The sequence below is a fragment of the Malus domestica genome, chromosome 02, assembly GCF_042453785.1.
Source record: "Malus domestica chromosome 02, GDT2T_hap1".
Taxonomy (NCBI): Eukaryota; Viridiplantae; Streptophyta; class Magnoliopsida; order Rosales; family Rosaceae; genus Malus; species Malus domestica.
The window spans coordinates 28,366,333-28,384,094 of NC_091662.1; the positions used below are offsets into that span (position 1 = coordinate 28,366,333).

The 17,762-nt window shown below is 36.1% G+C and overlaps 1 protein-coding gene across 1 annotated transcript; it reads left to right on the plus strand.

Moving 5' to 3' along the window:
* The first annotated feature begins 13,710 nt into the window (after positions 1–13,710).
* Positions 13,711–17,556, plus strand: LOC103407996 (uncharacterized). Its single transcript, XM_029093686.2, has 3 exons — positions 13,711–14,350; positions 15,913–16,577; positions 16,712–17,556. The coding sequence occupies exons 2-3, from the start codon at positions 15,964–15,966 to the stop codon at positions 17,409–17,411; spliced, it is 1,314 nt and encodes a 437-aa protein (XP_028949519.1). The 5' UTR covers positions 13,711–14,350; positions 15,913–15,963; the 3' UTR covers positions 17,412–17,556.
* The last annotated feature ends 206 nt before the right edge of the window (positions 17,557–17,762 follow it).

Sequence of the window (17,762 nt, forward strand, 5' to 3'; positions counted from 1 at the left end):
GTAGGGGGCAAATCGGCCAAAAAAAAAGATTAAGTCCTTAATTTTCCAATTAAAAAGTTCAGGGGGAAAATCGAAAGTTGGGTGATAGTTCATGTGCTAATTTGGCAGTTTACTCTAGCTTTTAAAGGGGGTAAATAGTTGGGTGTGAGTGCTATATGACAAGTGGGTCTGGATTAAACAATTTGGTGCTTATTTAAAACGAAACTCACCAAATATCCGTTTCGTATTATTAATACTATCCATTAGTCTTATATGATGTGCCAAACGAGGCCTATAAATGTAAACGTATCATATATCTGCCACCAAAAGCCTATGCAGAAACAGATGCAATATGTTGAAGAGTATCACTATTTTGGGCTAAAATACTTTCATAAGTTCTAGTGGATGAAAAGCCACTTTATTTATTTATTTAAAAAAAAATTTCTGAACAAACAATATCATATACATTGAGAAGGAGTAAACAAACAAAAATGCTTACAAAAGCATAAGCAAATGTACATAGAAGGTTTTCTGTTAAAATCATTGTCGAATAAAAGTTGAGAACTGTTATTAGCACTCAAAAAATTTCAAATGACACTCCTTACAAGTGTATTTTTCTTTCTACTTATAAAAAATTTATAATGCAAAATGCGACTACTGGAGTGCCAATAACAATTCTCTAAAAAATAATCAAATTCAATCAGAGCGCATCACGTAAATATAAAATCATAATAGCAAGTTACCCTTTGACATGGTAAGTAGGGGTGGGCACGGTTTGGTTTGGTGTGGTTTTGAGTGAAACCAAAATTTTTTGCGGTTTGGTTTGGTGCGGTTTTGAAGCCAAAATCGAAATGAAACCAAACCGTTTGGTTCGGTTCGGTGCTATTTCAAACGGTTTCGGTTTGGTTTTTAAGAAAAAAATGTACAATTTGCAATTTAACATATTAATAAGTGTTTCGCATTAGCAATAGAAAAAGACATTTGTTATATAAACAATTAGCATGTTGTATGCAGTTGTGATGTTAAAACATGTTTGTGCAACAAAAGGGTGTCCAGTACAAGGTGTAACATAATACAAATTAAAGAATTTTGAATTCATTAAACGTAAGCGAAACTTTCATACTAAAATATGTAATATCATGCTTCAAATGAGTGGACTTCATTAGATCATTGTTCGACTCTTGATAACAAGATTAGTCCACCCTTGTACATATATGTGTGTGTGTGTGTGTGGTGGTATAAAATAACAAAGGTCCTTCAAGTTAATGAACGAAAGAAAGTGATGAATGATGATATTCTAGTGTGGTTGAGTCCATACTAAGTGTATGGATTCTAACAAACAACTAATTAAAACATGAAATTTAATATGGACATTTAATTAAATGTTTATTAATATTTGCGGTGCGGTTCAGTTTCGATGCGGTTTTCAAACGTCAAAACCGAAACCAAACCATTTTCTATGTTGCGATTTGGTTTCAAAACTAAAACCGTTCCAAAACCGCAAAATCAAACCGTTCGGTGCGGTTCGATTTAGTTTGTATTTCGATTTTGGTTTTTGGTTCTAAGTGTCCACCCCTAATGGTAAGCACTGTTATCTAAGCTCTAATAGGCTAAGCAGACCAGCTTAAAAGAATGACAGAAGCCCACAACTATAAGGCCCAAGGCCCATAAATAGCCAAGCACTCCAGTAGAAAACTTGGCTCTTCAGCGGACCGTACAACTTCTCTCTCGAGGGGAATGGTTGGCCAAATGTAAGCAAGGCAGATACCGTCCAACACTTCCTACAAGACTCCATGATAAATCGGACTTTGTATTTTTTTTATTTTTTATTTGAGAATGTGTCTAGTAATTTAATACGTGTCTAGTAGCACTATCCAAATTTCAAAAAATAATAAAGTCGTGTTTGGTTGTAATGTTTTTGTAATATAAATATTGAAATTGGTAACGATGATGGTGGTTAGGGTGGTGTTGCCAGTAGCGGTGGTGGTGATAATAAAAGGTTTCAATGGTGGTGGGATATAGGTGGTGGTGGTGGTGGAAATGGTGGTTGTGTGAACAATGGTAGTGAAAATGGTGGTTAGGGAGGTGGCTATGGTGGTGGGAGGTGGTGATGGTGGTGGCAGTGTTGAGACGATTGAGATGGTGGTCGCCATGGTAGTGGGGATGATGGCGGTGGAGGATGTGGTGGTGACGATAGTGAGACGGTGGAGTTGGTGGAGGTGGTTGTAGTGGTGGCCCTGATGGTGTGGGTCATGACGATGAAGAATGTGGTGGATAGTGTCAGCGATGCTGGTGACATGGCGGTTGCATAGATGATTTTATTTTATTTTATTAAAACTCAAACTTAGTTTTAGAGTGTTATTGACACGCTAAAAAAAACTTCAAACTTTTCATATTTGGAAAGAAATATACACTTAAACGAGTGCATGCACAAGTGACAATAACACCTTTGTTTTATAATGTATCATGTACTTTCTATTATTTTGGATTCTACTCTTGAACAACATAGGAAAAATTAATGTGATCCTTTACATAATTTAGGCTTAATATTTTTTGCGTTTTTCATTTTCATAAAACGATTTGTTAAAAGCATTTTTGCAAGTGTTTTTGTATCTGCAAAATTAAAAAAAAGAAAGAATATTATCTCTATTAGAAAGGTGATACAAATGTGGTAAGTGTAGCATCACTCAAATTAAAAACTATTTTGCTAAATGTTACTGAACAAATCCTAAAATAATATACAATAGTTTTTTATTTTTGGTTTTTAGTTTTGATTTTGTGGTGTCTTTCCTTATACATTTCTTCTACATCTCTTCCATCATCTTTCCTCCATTCTTTTTCCGCCTCACCTCTTCCATGTATCTCCCCTCTATTTGTAATAGAAAAATGAAAACTAAAAGCGAAATGAACATCAAATGAGCTCTTAATATACTATAATTCATTTTGGTCGGATCCGTTTCAGAATATTATAAATGAAGCGTGTAAATCATTTAAATAAGCTCTTATTAGTTAAATAGTAGGACAGCAGCCGAAGTCTTGGTTGTTGAATCATTTGTGCAAATCCTTTACCTACAAAAAAAAGATTACAAAAATAATTTAAACTAAAAATATAAAAATAAAACCAACTCGTGCAGTCAAAGTCAAGAACGAATCATACGTAGTAGAATAACTCATCTGATCACCTACTCTGCAATGTGTTTCCCATCGTTCCTGGTCCCTTTGCTAGCTAGGTTGTTCTTGATACATAGTTTTTAATATAATTTGTATTTTGTTTGTTTCCTTTTTCTTTAAATCCAAAAACAATAGATAGGAAAATTGCAAAACTTTTTGGTTTGCATGTTCCTGGGGATCGAGTGGTTAGATGAGGGTCCACATGCTCCTGCCCTCACATGCACTACTATACTTGTCCTTACCTGCTTATCCCTTTTAAACGATTAAATGTGCTTTGCTTTGTTGACTAATTGCGGTACTGATTAAGGTGACAATGGAAGATTATAATGCATCGTTGCTTGTTTACAACGTGCAGTAGTTAGAGCAGTGTGTTTGTTTCTTTTGGGTGTTTATTTTGTAAGATAATGTGTTTATTCGCTTGTATTCGTGTACCCCATAAGATGATGCAGTTGATTAGAGTAATGTGTTTGCTTGTTTGTCGCATACTGCTCAATAAAATGATGGTTTGCTCATTTATATTCATCTACTCTATAATAAGATGATACAGTTGGCTAAATTAATGTGTTTGTTTTTTGTCTTAGTTTACTTTGTAAGATTATGTGTTTGCCCTCGTGCATTCATTTACTTTATAATAAGATGATTCAATTGACTAAAATAGTCTTTACTTTTCTGCCTTAGTTTATTATATTTCTTTAAGATGATGTGTTTGCTCGCTTGCATTTGTCTCCTCTTTATAGGGGAAAAGTAATTTTAAGTATTCTTTTATCAACAAAGAAAAAGGAAAGTGATTGGTTTCTATGTGCAATAGAAGATTATAATGCACCTTTGCTTGTTTACAACATAGAGTGGTTAGAGCAGTGTATTTGCTTCTTCGTGGGTGTTTATTTCATAAGATGATGTGTTTGCTCGCTTGTGTTTGTTTACCCGTAAGATGATATAGTTGACTAGAGTAATGTGTTTACTTGTTTGTTGCAGTCTCCTCGATAAGATGATGTGTTCACTCATTTACATTCATCTATTCCATAATAAGATGATACAATTGGCTAAAATAATGTGTTTGTTTTTTGTCTTAGTTTACTTTATAAGATGATATGTTTGCTCGCCTGCATTCATTTACTTTATAATAAGATGATACAGTTGACTAAAGTAGTGTTTGCTTTTCTGCCTTAGTTTATTCTATTTCTATAAGATGATGTGTTTGCTCACTTGCATTCGTCTCCTCTTTATAGAGAAAAGTAATTCCAAATATTATTTTATCAACAAAAGAAAAAGGAAATTAAGTGACTGGTTTCTATGTACAATAGAAGATTATAATGCATCTTTGCTTGTTTACAACACAGTGGCTAGAGTAGTGTGTTTGCTTCTTCTTTTTTGGGAGTTTATTTTCTAAGATAATTTGTTTGCTTATTTGTCGCAGACTGCTAAAAAAGATGATGTGTTTGCTCACTTGCATTCATCTACTTTATGATAAGATGATATAGTTCGCTAAAGTAATGTGTTTGCTTTTTTGCCTTAGTTTACTCTATAAGTTGATATGTTTGCTCACTTTCCACTAGACTAACCTCTTGAGATTAATTTTGAAAGTTTTAAAATAGGATTTAGTGACCAAGGCAAAGAAGCAAAGGAGGAAGAAGAGTGCTCTAATCAACTTGATTAAGCTCAACGTTGTAACAATATTTTCCAATTTTGTCAGTAATCATTGGAACGTACAATTTTGTTTTTGTTCAAATGTTAAGAATGTTTGTTCTAATTTCGACTATGTCAACAACTTAATCTGTTCTAAAAAATACATATCAAGTATTTTTGTGATAAGACGGGGGCATGTGGACTAGTGGTTTGGTCCAGGAGGAGGACGTTAGCTGCTGCTGCTGATAATGTGAAGCAGTCACTCTCTTCATTTCTTATATATGTTGGAATTAGTCACTTTCATGTTTCAAGTAGTCAACTGTCTTGCATTTCCATTGCTGTAAACAGTTGGATTAAATTACAAATCTGCATCATTATTATAACCTAAGTTATAAATAGAAATTTACGTCATTACAAGGTATATCTTGTATCATATCTAGCTATTGTTAAAGGAAAATTTCAAGCAAAGTTTTGGGGTCAGCGTTGCACCATTTTTGTTTTCAGTTTTAGTTTTTAAATTTCAACCTTTCGTTTTTACTTATTATTTTTTTGAAAAACTTAAAACTCATTTGGAAACAATTTTCAATTTTTCAGTTTTAAAAAAATAATAAAAAATGAAAACAAAAAATTGAACGTCAAAATTTGAAAATATAAAAAATACATTTAGATTCTGGTTTTCAGTTATTATTATTATTTTTAAATTAAATAATGAAAGTAATTACCAAAAGAGTTTTCAATTTTCAATTTTTTTTTAAAAAAAAAAGAAAAAAACTACAAATTGGCAAGTGATGAATTGTCCCGATGGTCAAGACCTTCATGTCTAACCCACTTCGTCTTGACTTCAAACCCTCATGCCCCCCCCTTTAATCTAGTATAGAGTAAAAATGTCGCTTGTACAAAAAATAACAAATTGAAAATGAAATGGTTATCAAATGACCTCTTAGCAATATACTTGCATAATATATCTTGTTCTACTTTGCTCCGTGAACTTTGAAATTGGTTCTAAGCTCTCCTAAATTTGAAGGGGTCAATATTCCTACCGTCGTTATACAGAGAGTTACTAGTATCCATTCACAGGGTCAATTTACAAAGATTGGAACTTTGTGTGAGCTTTTCAAACTCTTGTTTTCAAAATTTTGGTTTGCTCTTTCGGCTCCATTCTTTTCAAAAGAGAAGAGAAAGTGGCCTTTTCCGATCCCATGCTTGCTTCGTCCGCGCTGTCTCGTATCTGCGCTCCCTGCCAAATGAAAAAAGGAAAATATATTTTGTTTTGTCCTTAACCATTAGACGTAACCAAGATTCCATCTTCTTTTGGCAACACCACTTCCAATTTTCCAATCGTCTCTGTTTTCTATTTATTCGTTTTATTCCCATTTTTTCATTTTTCATTTCTGTTATTTGGAAATCTATTTGATGAGAGACAAAGTTAAAGGAAATGTATGCTGGCAGAATATTACCAATTATTCACATGAAATGTTCTAAAAGACGCTAGGTGTTAGGGCCTAGCGTCTAGGCAACTAGACGGAGCTTAGACAAATTTAAATAAATTTATTATAAATCGTATAAATAAGTGTTTGTTTAAACTTAAAAAATATATAATTTCATTGGGATGCATAAACTGCAAAATAGATGACTTATAGATATAAAGTATTAGTACATAATTAAAATACAAGGAACTTGCATATGAGGAACATGTCTCTTACAATTTATTGAAAAAAATAAAATGCAAAATGAAAGTTATTTATTTTTGTCTAAGCGAGGGTGGCGGCCTATGCGGGTTTGGGTGGATGCCTAGGCGGGTGCCTAAGCAGATCTAGTTATATTTTCTGAATTAATTTTCAAACGTCAAGAGATTAATCAGGACGATTGTCAGCCGCCTAACGCCTAGGCAAGACCTAAGCGAGAATTTTTAGAACAATGTTCATTTGCATACATGATCCAACTGTTTGTCGATATACATACAAGTAAATTTAAAAATACAATGTCCTATCTTCGTTCTACTTGCTTGGGGTTTTGGATTTGTAACGGTCACAAAGAAAAGGGAGAAATTTTTAGGAGAAATTTTTTTGTATGACTGTTGGAATAGTATTTCTAATTTGCACGTTGTAAGATGATTGTATGACATTTTTCGCATGTTAAAAAAATATATTATTATTAAAAAGAAAAAAGTAAATTTGAATTCAACTTTAATCTCATTGTCCAGCCGAAACTTATTTTGCCCAACTTTACCTACTTAAACTTGATTTTTTTAACATTTTTTTCACATTCCATTAATTCCGCAAAAAAATATGACATTACACGAGTCTTTTTTCTCAGTGGTTTGTGGGGTTCGATAGATTGACGAAGTATATTGTCGTTTTGAAATTCTTGTCACTGATTAACATGACATTTCTGACATATTCTTCAGATTATTTTTATTTATTTATTTTTTTAAGAAGAGATCAACTGGCAGTTCACCCGTTTGGAAGATGAGAAGATGCACGGAGATATTATTATTTTTTTGAGTAAATTACATAGTAGCCCCTCAGGTTTGAGGTCAATTACAACCCCATACAACAACTTTAAAACATTTTACTTTCATACATCTAGTACCATTTTATTTCAAAATAACACATCCGTTAGATTTTCCATCCATTAGTCTGTTAAATGCTGACGTGGCTGCCACATTTGTGCTGATGAGGCTGCCACGTGGCAAAAAAATAATTTTTTAATTTTAAAAAAAAAAAACCTAAATCTTCTAAATTTAAAAAAAATAAAAAAATAAAAACCCAGAATCTGAACAAAACCCCACCCCCGTGAACCCCCCTCAGCCTTCTTCTTCCCTGCTCCCATCTTCCCCTACCCCATACCTTCACCTTTGAAGGAAAAAAAAAAAAACCAGAGAACAACCCATATCCCATATCCCCGCGAAACCCATACCCCATACGACCACCCCCCAACCCAGATCCCATTATCACGCCCCCCCCCCCCGGACGCGAAACCTAACCCAGATCCCATTACCACCCCTCCGGCGCGAAACCCATATCCCCCCCGAACTGCAAGGACGTCATCCTCACCTGCATCATCTTCGTCGTCGAAGACGACAACGAGCAGGAGCAGCAAGGCGACGATGAGAAATCCCGGTCGACGGCGAGATCGGGTGGTGACGAAGGACCTCCGTGAGGAGCAGAGGGATCAGAGAGAGAGCTTTGCGGTACAGGCGGCGATGCAGCGCAGGACCCAAATTCACCGCCACGGAGACGACCAGAACGTTGAGTCCATTCCGACCCAACCCCTAACCCTCATCCCACTCTCCTCACTCTCTCTCTCAAACCCCAAACCCCCCAGATCCAAAACCCACACAACTCTGCCGGGTCACCACCGCCAACGCCTCACTCCTTTCTCTCCCTCTCTGACTCTCTCTCCGGCAACCCCCCCCCGGCGAACCCCCTATATCCCATTAACCCCTTCCCCCACCCCCCTCACGAACCTAGATCCCAGATTTGTGCTTTTTTTTTTTGCTTTTCTTTTCTGGGTTGAGATCCCATTAACCCCTTCCCCCACCCCCCGCGAACTCAGATCCACACAGTTCGGTGGTGTTGGGATTGGGAGTGGGGATGAAGATGGTGAAGGGAATGATTTTTGGGAGGTGGAATTTGTGGGATTGGGTTGCAGGGAAAAGGCGAGGCTCGGGTTAGGGGGAAGGAGGATTTAACGGGAGTGGGTCGTCGGGGGAGGGGGGAGAGGTGGGATTTGAAGGGAGTGGGTGTTGGAAATGTGCCCTAAAGCCAATCATGTGATGATACTTTACGGACATTTCACATGTTAAACTAATCCAGTTTAACATATAAAGGGCATAAATTATTGTTTGAGCCGTCTCATATAAATGTTATATGCTTAAAACGATAAAGTCCAAGGAATTTGTGATTGGGAGAATGTAATCTAATGAAGTTAGATTCTTGAGACCATTCTTTCGTAGACACATCCTAAACGTTCCTGATCATAGGATTGCCAATTGGGCATTGACAGTCCGTCAAGATCGGTACGTACTATGTCTTCTCTCAGGGAGAGTGATTAGTCTCTAGTCATTGGTGTGTGTGACATCAAGACAAGTACGGTAGGTGCTCAATAGAGAATGAGTTCACTGAACGCGATCAACGAAGAGTTCTCATATTCCATGTCACATGAGAACTCATGGTTGGGATAATGCAAAGTAGTCCTTTGACCTGAGGCATCATAGTTGTCTTGTGGTTAAAACCTTGATCTTTGATTATGTCAAAGTCATCCCACCAGGAGGGTGTCCACGGCATCGTTGGGGTCAAGCCGCTTAGCTATGGAGACAAGTGAATGCGCAACAAGGGATCTCTAACCTTCAAACCGTTTGAAGGAGAATACTCTCTGATATGATTTGAATCTCTGGCCAGAGTATGAATGAGATTTGGGAATGCGTTCCTAATCACATTCAAGGTAATCATATAAGCACAAGACACACATTGGATAGTAGACATGAGAAAATAAACTATCAAACCAAACAATGTGGTCAAGAGTATTAGATTAGAGAAGGACCGTATTGCATTTGTAATCTCGAACTGAATAGGTTCTCTAAACCTCTTCTGATTAGCTTGGGTAACCATGACATGCTGCTAGGCGTCAACCATGGTTTGTGGAAGCCCTAGACGTGTATAATCACTAAAGGGAGAATTGAAAATAGTTTCAATTCACAATCGATGTAAAATGGTTTTAATCACCCACTACCTCGCTAAAAGGAACCTAATGGATCGCACACCGTGAAAGGTGGAGATTGGAGATTAAACGGAAATGAGTAAGAATGATTAAATGGTTTAATCATTTATTTATGGCAAGGATTAATTAATATGTTAATTAATCAAACGAATAAGTTCGTTAAAGACTTCGGGATAGTTTTGGACCTTAAGGCCCAATGGGCTTCGAACGTCAAGCCCATTAACTTAAGTTGTATGACAATTTAATGAATAAAGATTCATTAAAGCCCAAAAGCCCAAAAATCCCCTAAATGGCCAGCCATGATGAAATGAATTAGGGTTTTGGTTGTTTAGGTCACTTAAAGAAGTGACTATATAAATGATTTTATAGCCAAATATTCATTAAGTGATAAATGGGTTTATTTTTGGGGAAAATAGGTGAGAATTGTCTCTCCATTTTCTCTCTAAAGAGGCCAACACCTTGGAGGGTACATCTAGCAATCCTACTACTCCAAGGTCACTCATTTCTTCTACAATCGAACCTTGGTGTCGAGAATTAGAGGTTCTCAATTTTGGGAACTTGGAGAACCTATTCTTCCATCCAAATCCATGGATCTAAGAAGCAAGGAATGAAGGCCCTATCTCTTTGGGTGATTAGCCTTTGCTTATGCAAAGAGGAATCTACAAAGGTATTAATTTCAACTCACTTATTTTTGAGTTGATTATTGGTTCACCAATCTACTAGGCTTTGAATTTCATGGGTAAATGTTTTGTTTTTGAGTGCATGTAAGCATGATTCCGCCTTTAATTGTTAATTGCATGCTATATGATGTTGCTCAAATGAACATGTTTTACAAAATAATTCCTTCAGTGGGTCGTCGGGGGAAGGGGGATTTAATGGGAGTGGGTCGTCGGGGAGGGGGGTGGGATTTGACGGGAGTGGGTCGTCGGGGGAAGGGGGATTTGACGGGAATGGTTCGTTGGGGGGTGGGGGGGAGGAGGAGGTTGCTGCGCTAGGTTTCTGGGGGGATTAATGGGGAGGTGGGTTTGGGATTAATTGGTTTCTGGTTTTGGGGGTTGCGGGTAAAGCTTTCAGGTTTTTTTTTTTTTTTTTTTTTTTTTTTTTTTTTTTTTTAATATTTAGAAGATTAGATTAAAAAAAATTAAAAATTAAAAAATTATTTTTTTTTGCCATGTGGCAGCCTCATCAGCACAAATGTGGCAGCCATGTCAGCATTTAACAGACTAATGGATGGAAAATCTAACGGAGGTGTTATTTTGAAATAAAATGGTACTGGATGTATGAAAGTGAAATGTTTTAAAGTTGTTGTATGGGGTTGTAATTGACCTCAAACCTGAGGGGCTACTATGTAATTTACCCTTTTTTTTTTTATTACAATCGTACAATTTATTAATGTCAGAAATCAAACTCAAAATATATTATGTAGAATATAAGCTTGAAATTTATCTTTAATTACTAAACCACTCCGAGGTAATTATTCAAATTAAATTTAAGGATATATTCAAATTCGGAGTAGATGTGACTTATTTTTAGTATTTCTTCCTTTGTTTGTAAGCTTTCTTTCATTGTTCTCTTTTGATTGTACTTCTCGTATACTATATTCACTACACTGACTTTTATATATTCCTTTTTTTTTTCTTTCTAAACGTTAAATAAAAAAAAAAAAAAAAAAACTCCATATATTGTTTAGGACATGTTATTCCCCAGAAACATTTAGTGATATTAAATTGTTGGGGAATAATCTCACATCGGACATAACAAATATAATAGACAATTTATATGTGGACTTTAATTTCTAATATCACTAAGATTTTTTGTGATAAATTTCAACACCTAATAATAGATGATGAAGTGAGATAATATCAATGATATTGGTGGTTAAGTGAGACAATATAGATGATGTTGATGTTGATTCATGTTAAGCCTAAAAAAGTTATCAACTAATACAAACAAATCAATAAAAAGGAAATATTAGTAGTACATTAGTTTTTCATCAACCAGCTGGATGGTCTGAATTCGAGTTTGGGATTAGAATTGTAAATTGACTCAGAATAGTTCAAGTTCAACTTCTATTTGGTTCGTTTAATCTCAATTCATAAGTGAAATGAGCTACGCTTGAAATATGAGAGACACACCTCTTTAAGCTTCTTACGCATTCTTTTTTTTTTATTCATAAGATTGAACCAATTAAACGGAAACAACGGTCTTCATTAAATACGGATATTTCAACAGTTAAAAAAAGTGTGTGCTAATCATTTTTCTAAAATATTAGATTCATTAGTAAACTTTGGTATATCCGGCTTATAAAGACCGTGAGCAATATTTTGTATCTTTTTTTTATTGGACATGCACTCATTTCAAAGTTTTTAGCCTATTATATTTAGGGTTTGTTTGAAACTGCTTTTAAAATTATTAAAAACACTTTTTGTGAAAATGTTTAGGAACTAATTTTTAGTAAAAAGACAAGTGAATCCTGTAAAAGCACTTTAAGTGTTCTTGGAATACAGAAACATTTTTTTTCTAAAAACACTTTTAGTCATTGTAAAAGCACATTCAAACGAATTTTCGATATTAATACCAATTATGTGTTCAATACTATGCTTTTTATAAAAAGAATTATATCAATTTTCAAGTTTTATTCAGCCATGTCAACAAAAGATCTCGAGTTCAGCTTATAAACGAGTTGAGCTCGAGCTTGGAAATATCATTCAAGCCAAAATGGAGCATATGTTTACGGGCAGCAACCAAGGAGTTTGAGCACCTTCATACTCGACTTTGGTTTTGATTACTAACGTTTGTATTGGGTGAAGTTGTTATTATTTAGGGTTGTATGAGTGATGAGTTTAGTTTGTAGATAAACTTGCTCCTAAGTTTGTAATTGCAAATTAAATTTTCAAACGATTAATAAACATGCATGGTTAGGCTTTTCAATATGACTAATTAAGTTTATCATCTTAAAATTTATTATCACTTTCTTTTGTTACATTTCATAGATGAGTCTTTAAACCTATCCGAATCCAAACACAAAAATAACCAGATTATAAATTTGATGACGATAAACCATGTTAGATTGTAAATGGTGAAGTGCTCCGTTATATAAAATCTTCCCTTTTAACTCACTACAGCTGGAGCTTAATCTCTAATTTTTCTTAATCTAACTTAGAGTGTAAGCAATATATATTATAGTTATAAATAATAGGAAAATATTTTAATGAGAGTAATAATAAGTGATATGAAAAATAAGAGAAGAGGATGAAGTCAGAGTTGAAGTATGAGAGTGGTACTCATAGAAAATACGAATAGGGACAGATTGGATTGGAGAGGGAGAGAGGGAGCTAAGTCGCCAACTGCTAAGCAAACAAGTGTTGGTTACAGCTGTATTCACGACCACCGCCCTCCCCCTCATCTGCTCATCTCTTACTTTGCTTTCTTTTATTCCATTAAATAATATCATCCAACGTGTATTAATAATAACACAATAATCATATGCCTATAATTTCACATTCTCTCTTTCCTATTCATTATCCTTTTTCCCTCGTTTAACAATTTTGTTCTCTTGATCATTCGGCAACAAATATATATGACCGTGTATTTACTGAATTTGATATTAAGCGTTAAAATTAAAACATTAGATGAACATATGTACATTCTTAAACATCAGATGACTGAAAAACATTTATTGTGATATATTTGTTTTTGCAATATTTCTACCCATATATGTTTTCATGAATTTTGTTACGAGACTGTTAATCTTAATTTTATTTCAAGCGGTATTCTATATTAAAGGAAAAGAGGTTAGAACACGAGATGCAGTCGGTTGAAGTGATTAATCTTCATTACGTGTTAAGTATTTTGTTTGAAATATATTATTAGAGAATGGTACTTCTAAATTATGCAATTTAAACTGCTCAAATAAATAAGGAAATGCAGAGGTGAAAAGATAAAGTGCAAACATCACGTCCTTTTAAGTTTATGTAGCTTCTTTATTATTGACTAAGGGCTCGTTTGAAATTTTTTTTGGAATGACCAAAAGTGTTTGTGGTAAAATTGGTTTTGGGTTTAAAAATCACTTTAAGTGTTTTTTGGAAGAAGCACCATATATGTGTTTCTTAGACGAAGCACTTAAAATGTTCTTTTAAGATTCACTTAAATTTTTATTAAGAATTGATTTCAAAACATTTTCACCTTAAGTGATGGTTCAACGGAGAGTTTAGATTCACAATTTGTCAACAAAATCCACGCATATTACAACCTAAGCATGACAAAAACATGACCATATAATAAGTTTTTCAATTAAATAAAAGAAATACACAGCGAAAGTTAAAAACACAAGTAAAATACGTTATACATTGATGCAGGTGCAGCAGAGTGAGAAGGGAAGAGAGAAAATGACGATGGTATTTTTGGTTCGTTTATTGTGAGAAGGTGTGAGTCCTCATGATCCGCGCACAGCCTACTACGTGATATCCAAAGCAGACTCTGTACAGAAACACCATCAGCAGCAGCAGCAGCAGCAGCAAGTACCCACTTCCCATCTCTCTCTCTCTCTCTCTCTCTCTCTCTCTCTCTCTCTGTTTACTACTGAGTCTGAGCCAATCCCTCTCTCTCTCTCTCTCTCTCTCTCTCTCTCTCTCTAGGAAGAGTTGTTGCTGAAGTTCACATCAATCATTTACTCATACTATTTATTGCACCCACATTCAAGAGAAAGAGATTTCTCTTATTGGGTAATCCAGTTTTTGGCGTCTCTCTCTCTCTCTCTCTCTCTTTCTCTCGTCCCTTGTTCTTGTTTTGTTGGTCTTCTGGTTTTCTTGCTGCTCAATTTCAGGTTTTGTTTCAGCTCCGCAACTTTGAGGTACTCTTTCTCTCTCAAATCACGTCTCTTTTTCTCTTCTGTTTTTGTGGTATCATGCTTCCCAATTAACTTTGTTTGTGTGACTCTTGACTGTGCTTTTTTATGTATAATCTCAATGTTTCTAATATTTTGGGGGATTCCATTATGCTGAAATTGTGTACTTTGGTTGGAAAAATTTTGTGGGTTGAGCTTGGTTTGATGAAATTTAAATTGGGTTGAGCTTAGTTTGCAGAAATTTGAACTGGGTTGGCTTGTTTTAGCTTCAATGCTCTGTTTGATGCATAAGTTTTGTTATCGAGTATGTTGGTGACTAATTACCCACTTATTGGTGTGATTAGTCGTAGATTTCAATTCAATTGATTCCTAGAACCCTAATCTTTGTTGGTCTGATGGAAAACTGCAAAGACGATGCGCGTAATGGAAGTTTTTTAATTTCAGGTCAATCCACAAAAAAAAGTTTCCGTAAATTGACCATAACCAAGCCAATCAGCTTTAGGTGAAGTCTTCGTTTTTTTTTAAAATTTTTTTTTAAAATTTTTTTTTTTTTTGGACAAACGATATTATTTGCAGTAAGGGGGAAGGGGTGAACTTAGCCTCATAATGGGCTAGCAATAGTGTGGTTCAAATCACATTTGGCGAGAATTGAACCTAAGACCTCTCACTTACAAGTGAAGATCAATACCACTTGGCCATGGTACTAAATGATAGGTGAAGTCTTTGTTGAGTTCATTGAATTTTGAAAGTGCATTTCTTTTCTCTGTTTATCTGTATTGACTGGACTCTGGTTGGCTTGAATCTAAAGGAATGCTAAGTTGGATTTAGGTTAATGGAATTTGATCAGAGTTTGTTAAATTAGTGCGAAACCGAGTCCAAGACTTGTCGCAGGAGAATAAGAGGGCAAGTCAACATTTAGGATTTAAGTATTAATGATTCTACATGTGTTGTAATATGAGTGATTTTGATGGACCGCATTGGCACAGTAATTTCTTGTATAAATGAATCGAAACAGTGAAAGTATCTTATCTAGAGAACATATAGATGCACAGCTTCTCTTCTCAAAAAAAAATATAGATGCACAGCTTCGGCTTTCTTTCTTTTAGTTTTAAGTGTATTTATTTTCTTCTATATGCTTATTCTAAAGAAGAAAGTAGAAACACAGAAGTACTTGTGTGTTTCTCTCTGTACAACACCTTTGAATAATTGGTTAGAAAGTTGTTAACTTGATTGAGGAACATTAAGTTACGTTAGTTGATTTGCAGCAGGATTGTTTGATACTGACAGATAAGGGATATTGCATGATTTGTCCGATAAAATCATGAATATGTTTTGGCCTTAGTTCGACATTAAATTGATCAAACAGGTCTCTGCAGCCGTGCAAGTTGAAGACTCGGTGCAGCTTTGAAGCCGGGTTCTTGTATACAATCAAAGCTTCGCACTTAAATTTATCGCGAATATAAACTCTTTTAAGTCCCTGACATTACTTCCTATGAGATTGATATGCCATCAAATTTCATTACTTAATTCCCGGTGATCTAATTGTCACTATTCTGCTGATGCTGCAGGCCGTCCAAGAATATGGCTTTGTGTATGATGGGGAAGTTTTTGTGACGAGAATGGATCCTCAGGCTTTTATTAGGTTGTCAATAGGCTCACTTGGACTAAGGATTCCTGGAACACCTTTCAAGTCTGAAAAATCTGGCATTCATGCATTATCTTCCCCGTATTCGTGTGAAATTCGCCTTCGAGGGTTCCCTATGCAGACAGCATCAATTCCCTTAGTTTCTTCCCCTGAAGCTACTACTACACCTGATTCTCTCAGCACGGCCTCGAGTTTTTATCTTGAAGAATCGGATATTAAAGCGCTGCTGGAACCTGGCTGTTTCTACAATCCTCATTCCTGTCTGGAGATTGCTATTTTCACAGGGAAGAAGGGATCCCACTGCGGTGTAGGGAACAAAAGGCAGCAAATTGGGACATATAAGCTGGAGGTTGGTCCCGAATGGGGCCAAGGAAAGCCAGTGGTTCTTTTCTGTGGATGGATAGCTATCGGCAAAAACAAGCACGAAAGCGGAAAATTGAGTGCAGAGCTTCATTTGAGAATAAGACTAGATCCCGATCCAAGATATGTTTTCCAGTTTGACGATGTGACAAAACTTAGTCCTCAGGTTGTTCAGCTTCAAGGCTCCAATAAACAGCCTATTTTCAGCTGCAAGTTCATCCGAGACAGGTGACGTGACGTCACTTATCTTTATAACTTATGTTAAATGTTTAAGACTTCTGCATGAAAACTATGTGAGGTTTGTATTGCTGAGAAAAGAAACAAATGTCGATGTAGGTTCTGATAGTTTAATGAATCTACAGGGTTCCCCAGGTGGATCCATTGAACACATACTGGTCAGGTGCTGCTAACAATCCTGATCTGGAAACAGAGAGAAGGGAGAGAAAGGGATGGAAGGTGACAATACATGATCTCTCTGGCTCGGCTGTTGCAGCAGCCTTTATAACAACTCCATTTGTTCCGGCAACAGGTTGTGATTGGGTTGCAAGGTCCAACCCAGGAGCTTGGTTGATTGTTAGTCCTGATCCTTGCAGGCCTGATAGCTGGCAGCCGTGGGGAAAACTTGAAGCATGGCGTGAGCGTGGCATCAGAGACTCTGTTTGCTGCCGATTTCGCCTTCTGTCAGAATGCCAGGAGGCCGTGGAGCTCTTCATGTCTGAAATCCGCATCAATGCTGAAAAGGGTGGGGAGTTTTTCATAGACACAGACAGACAGATGCGGGCAGTAGCAGCGGCAGCAGCATCCGCCAGTCCGATACCAAGCCCACAAAGCAGTGGAGACTTTGCAGGTTTATATCCATTTGTGGGTGGTTTCGTCATGAGCTGTAGAGTGCAAGGGGAAGGAAAAGCCAGCAAGCCATTGGTACAACTAGCCATGAGGCATGTGACATGTGTGGAGGATGCCGCCATCTTCATGGCTCTTGCAGCTGCTGTCGATCTTAGCATTGAGGCATGTAGGCCCTTCCGTCGGAAGTTCAGGAAAACCTCCTGCCCTTCTATATGAAAAGGTAAGAAAATTTGAGGAAGAAAAGGGCGGAGGTGATTCCGTGCGCTGAAAAAAACCGTAGTTTCTCTTGATTGATGTAACATCTTTGCATTGTGTACAGGAAACTCTTATTTAGAACTCTCAAAGATTGTTTAACTACTCATTCATGGTAGCAGTAAGCCGAAACAACGTCATTATACATCCCCATTGGGCAGTACCTACTATTTTGTCATGGGTGACGGAATGAGGATAGTTTTTTGGGAAAACATCACTTTCGGGGTTGCTCCTGATAAGAACGATTTTATCTATCACCGATTGCCGGTTGTATGCAACCAGTTACACGTAAAAATTTCTCATGATAAGCTAATA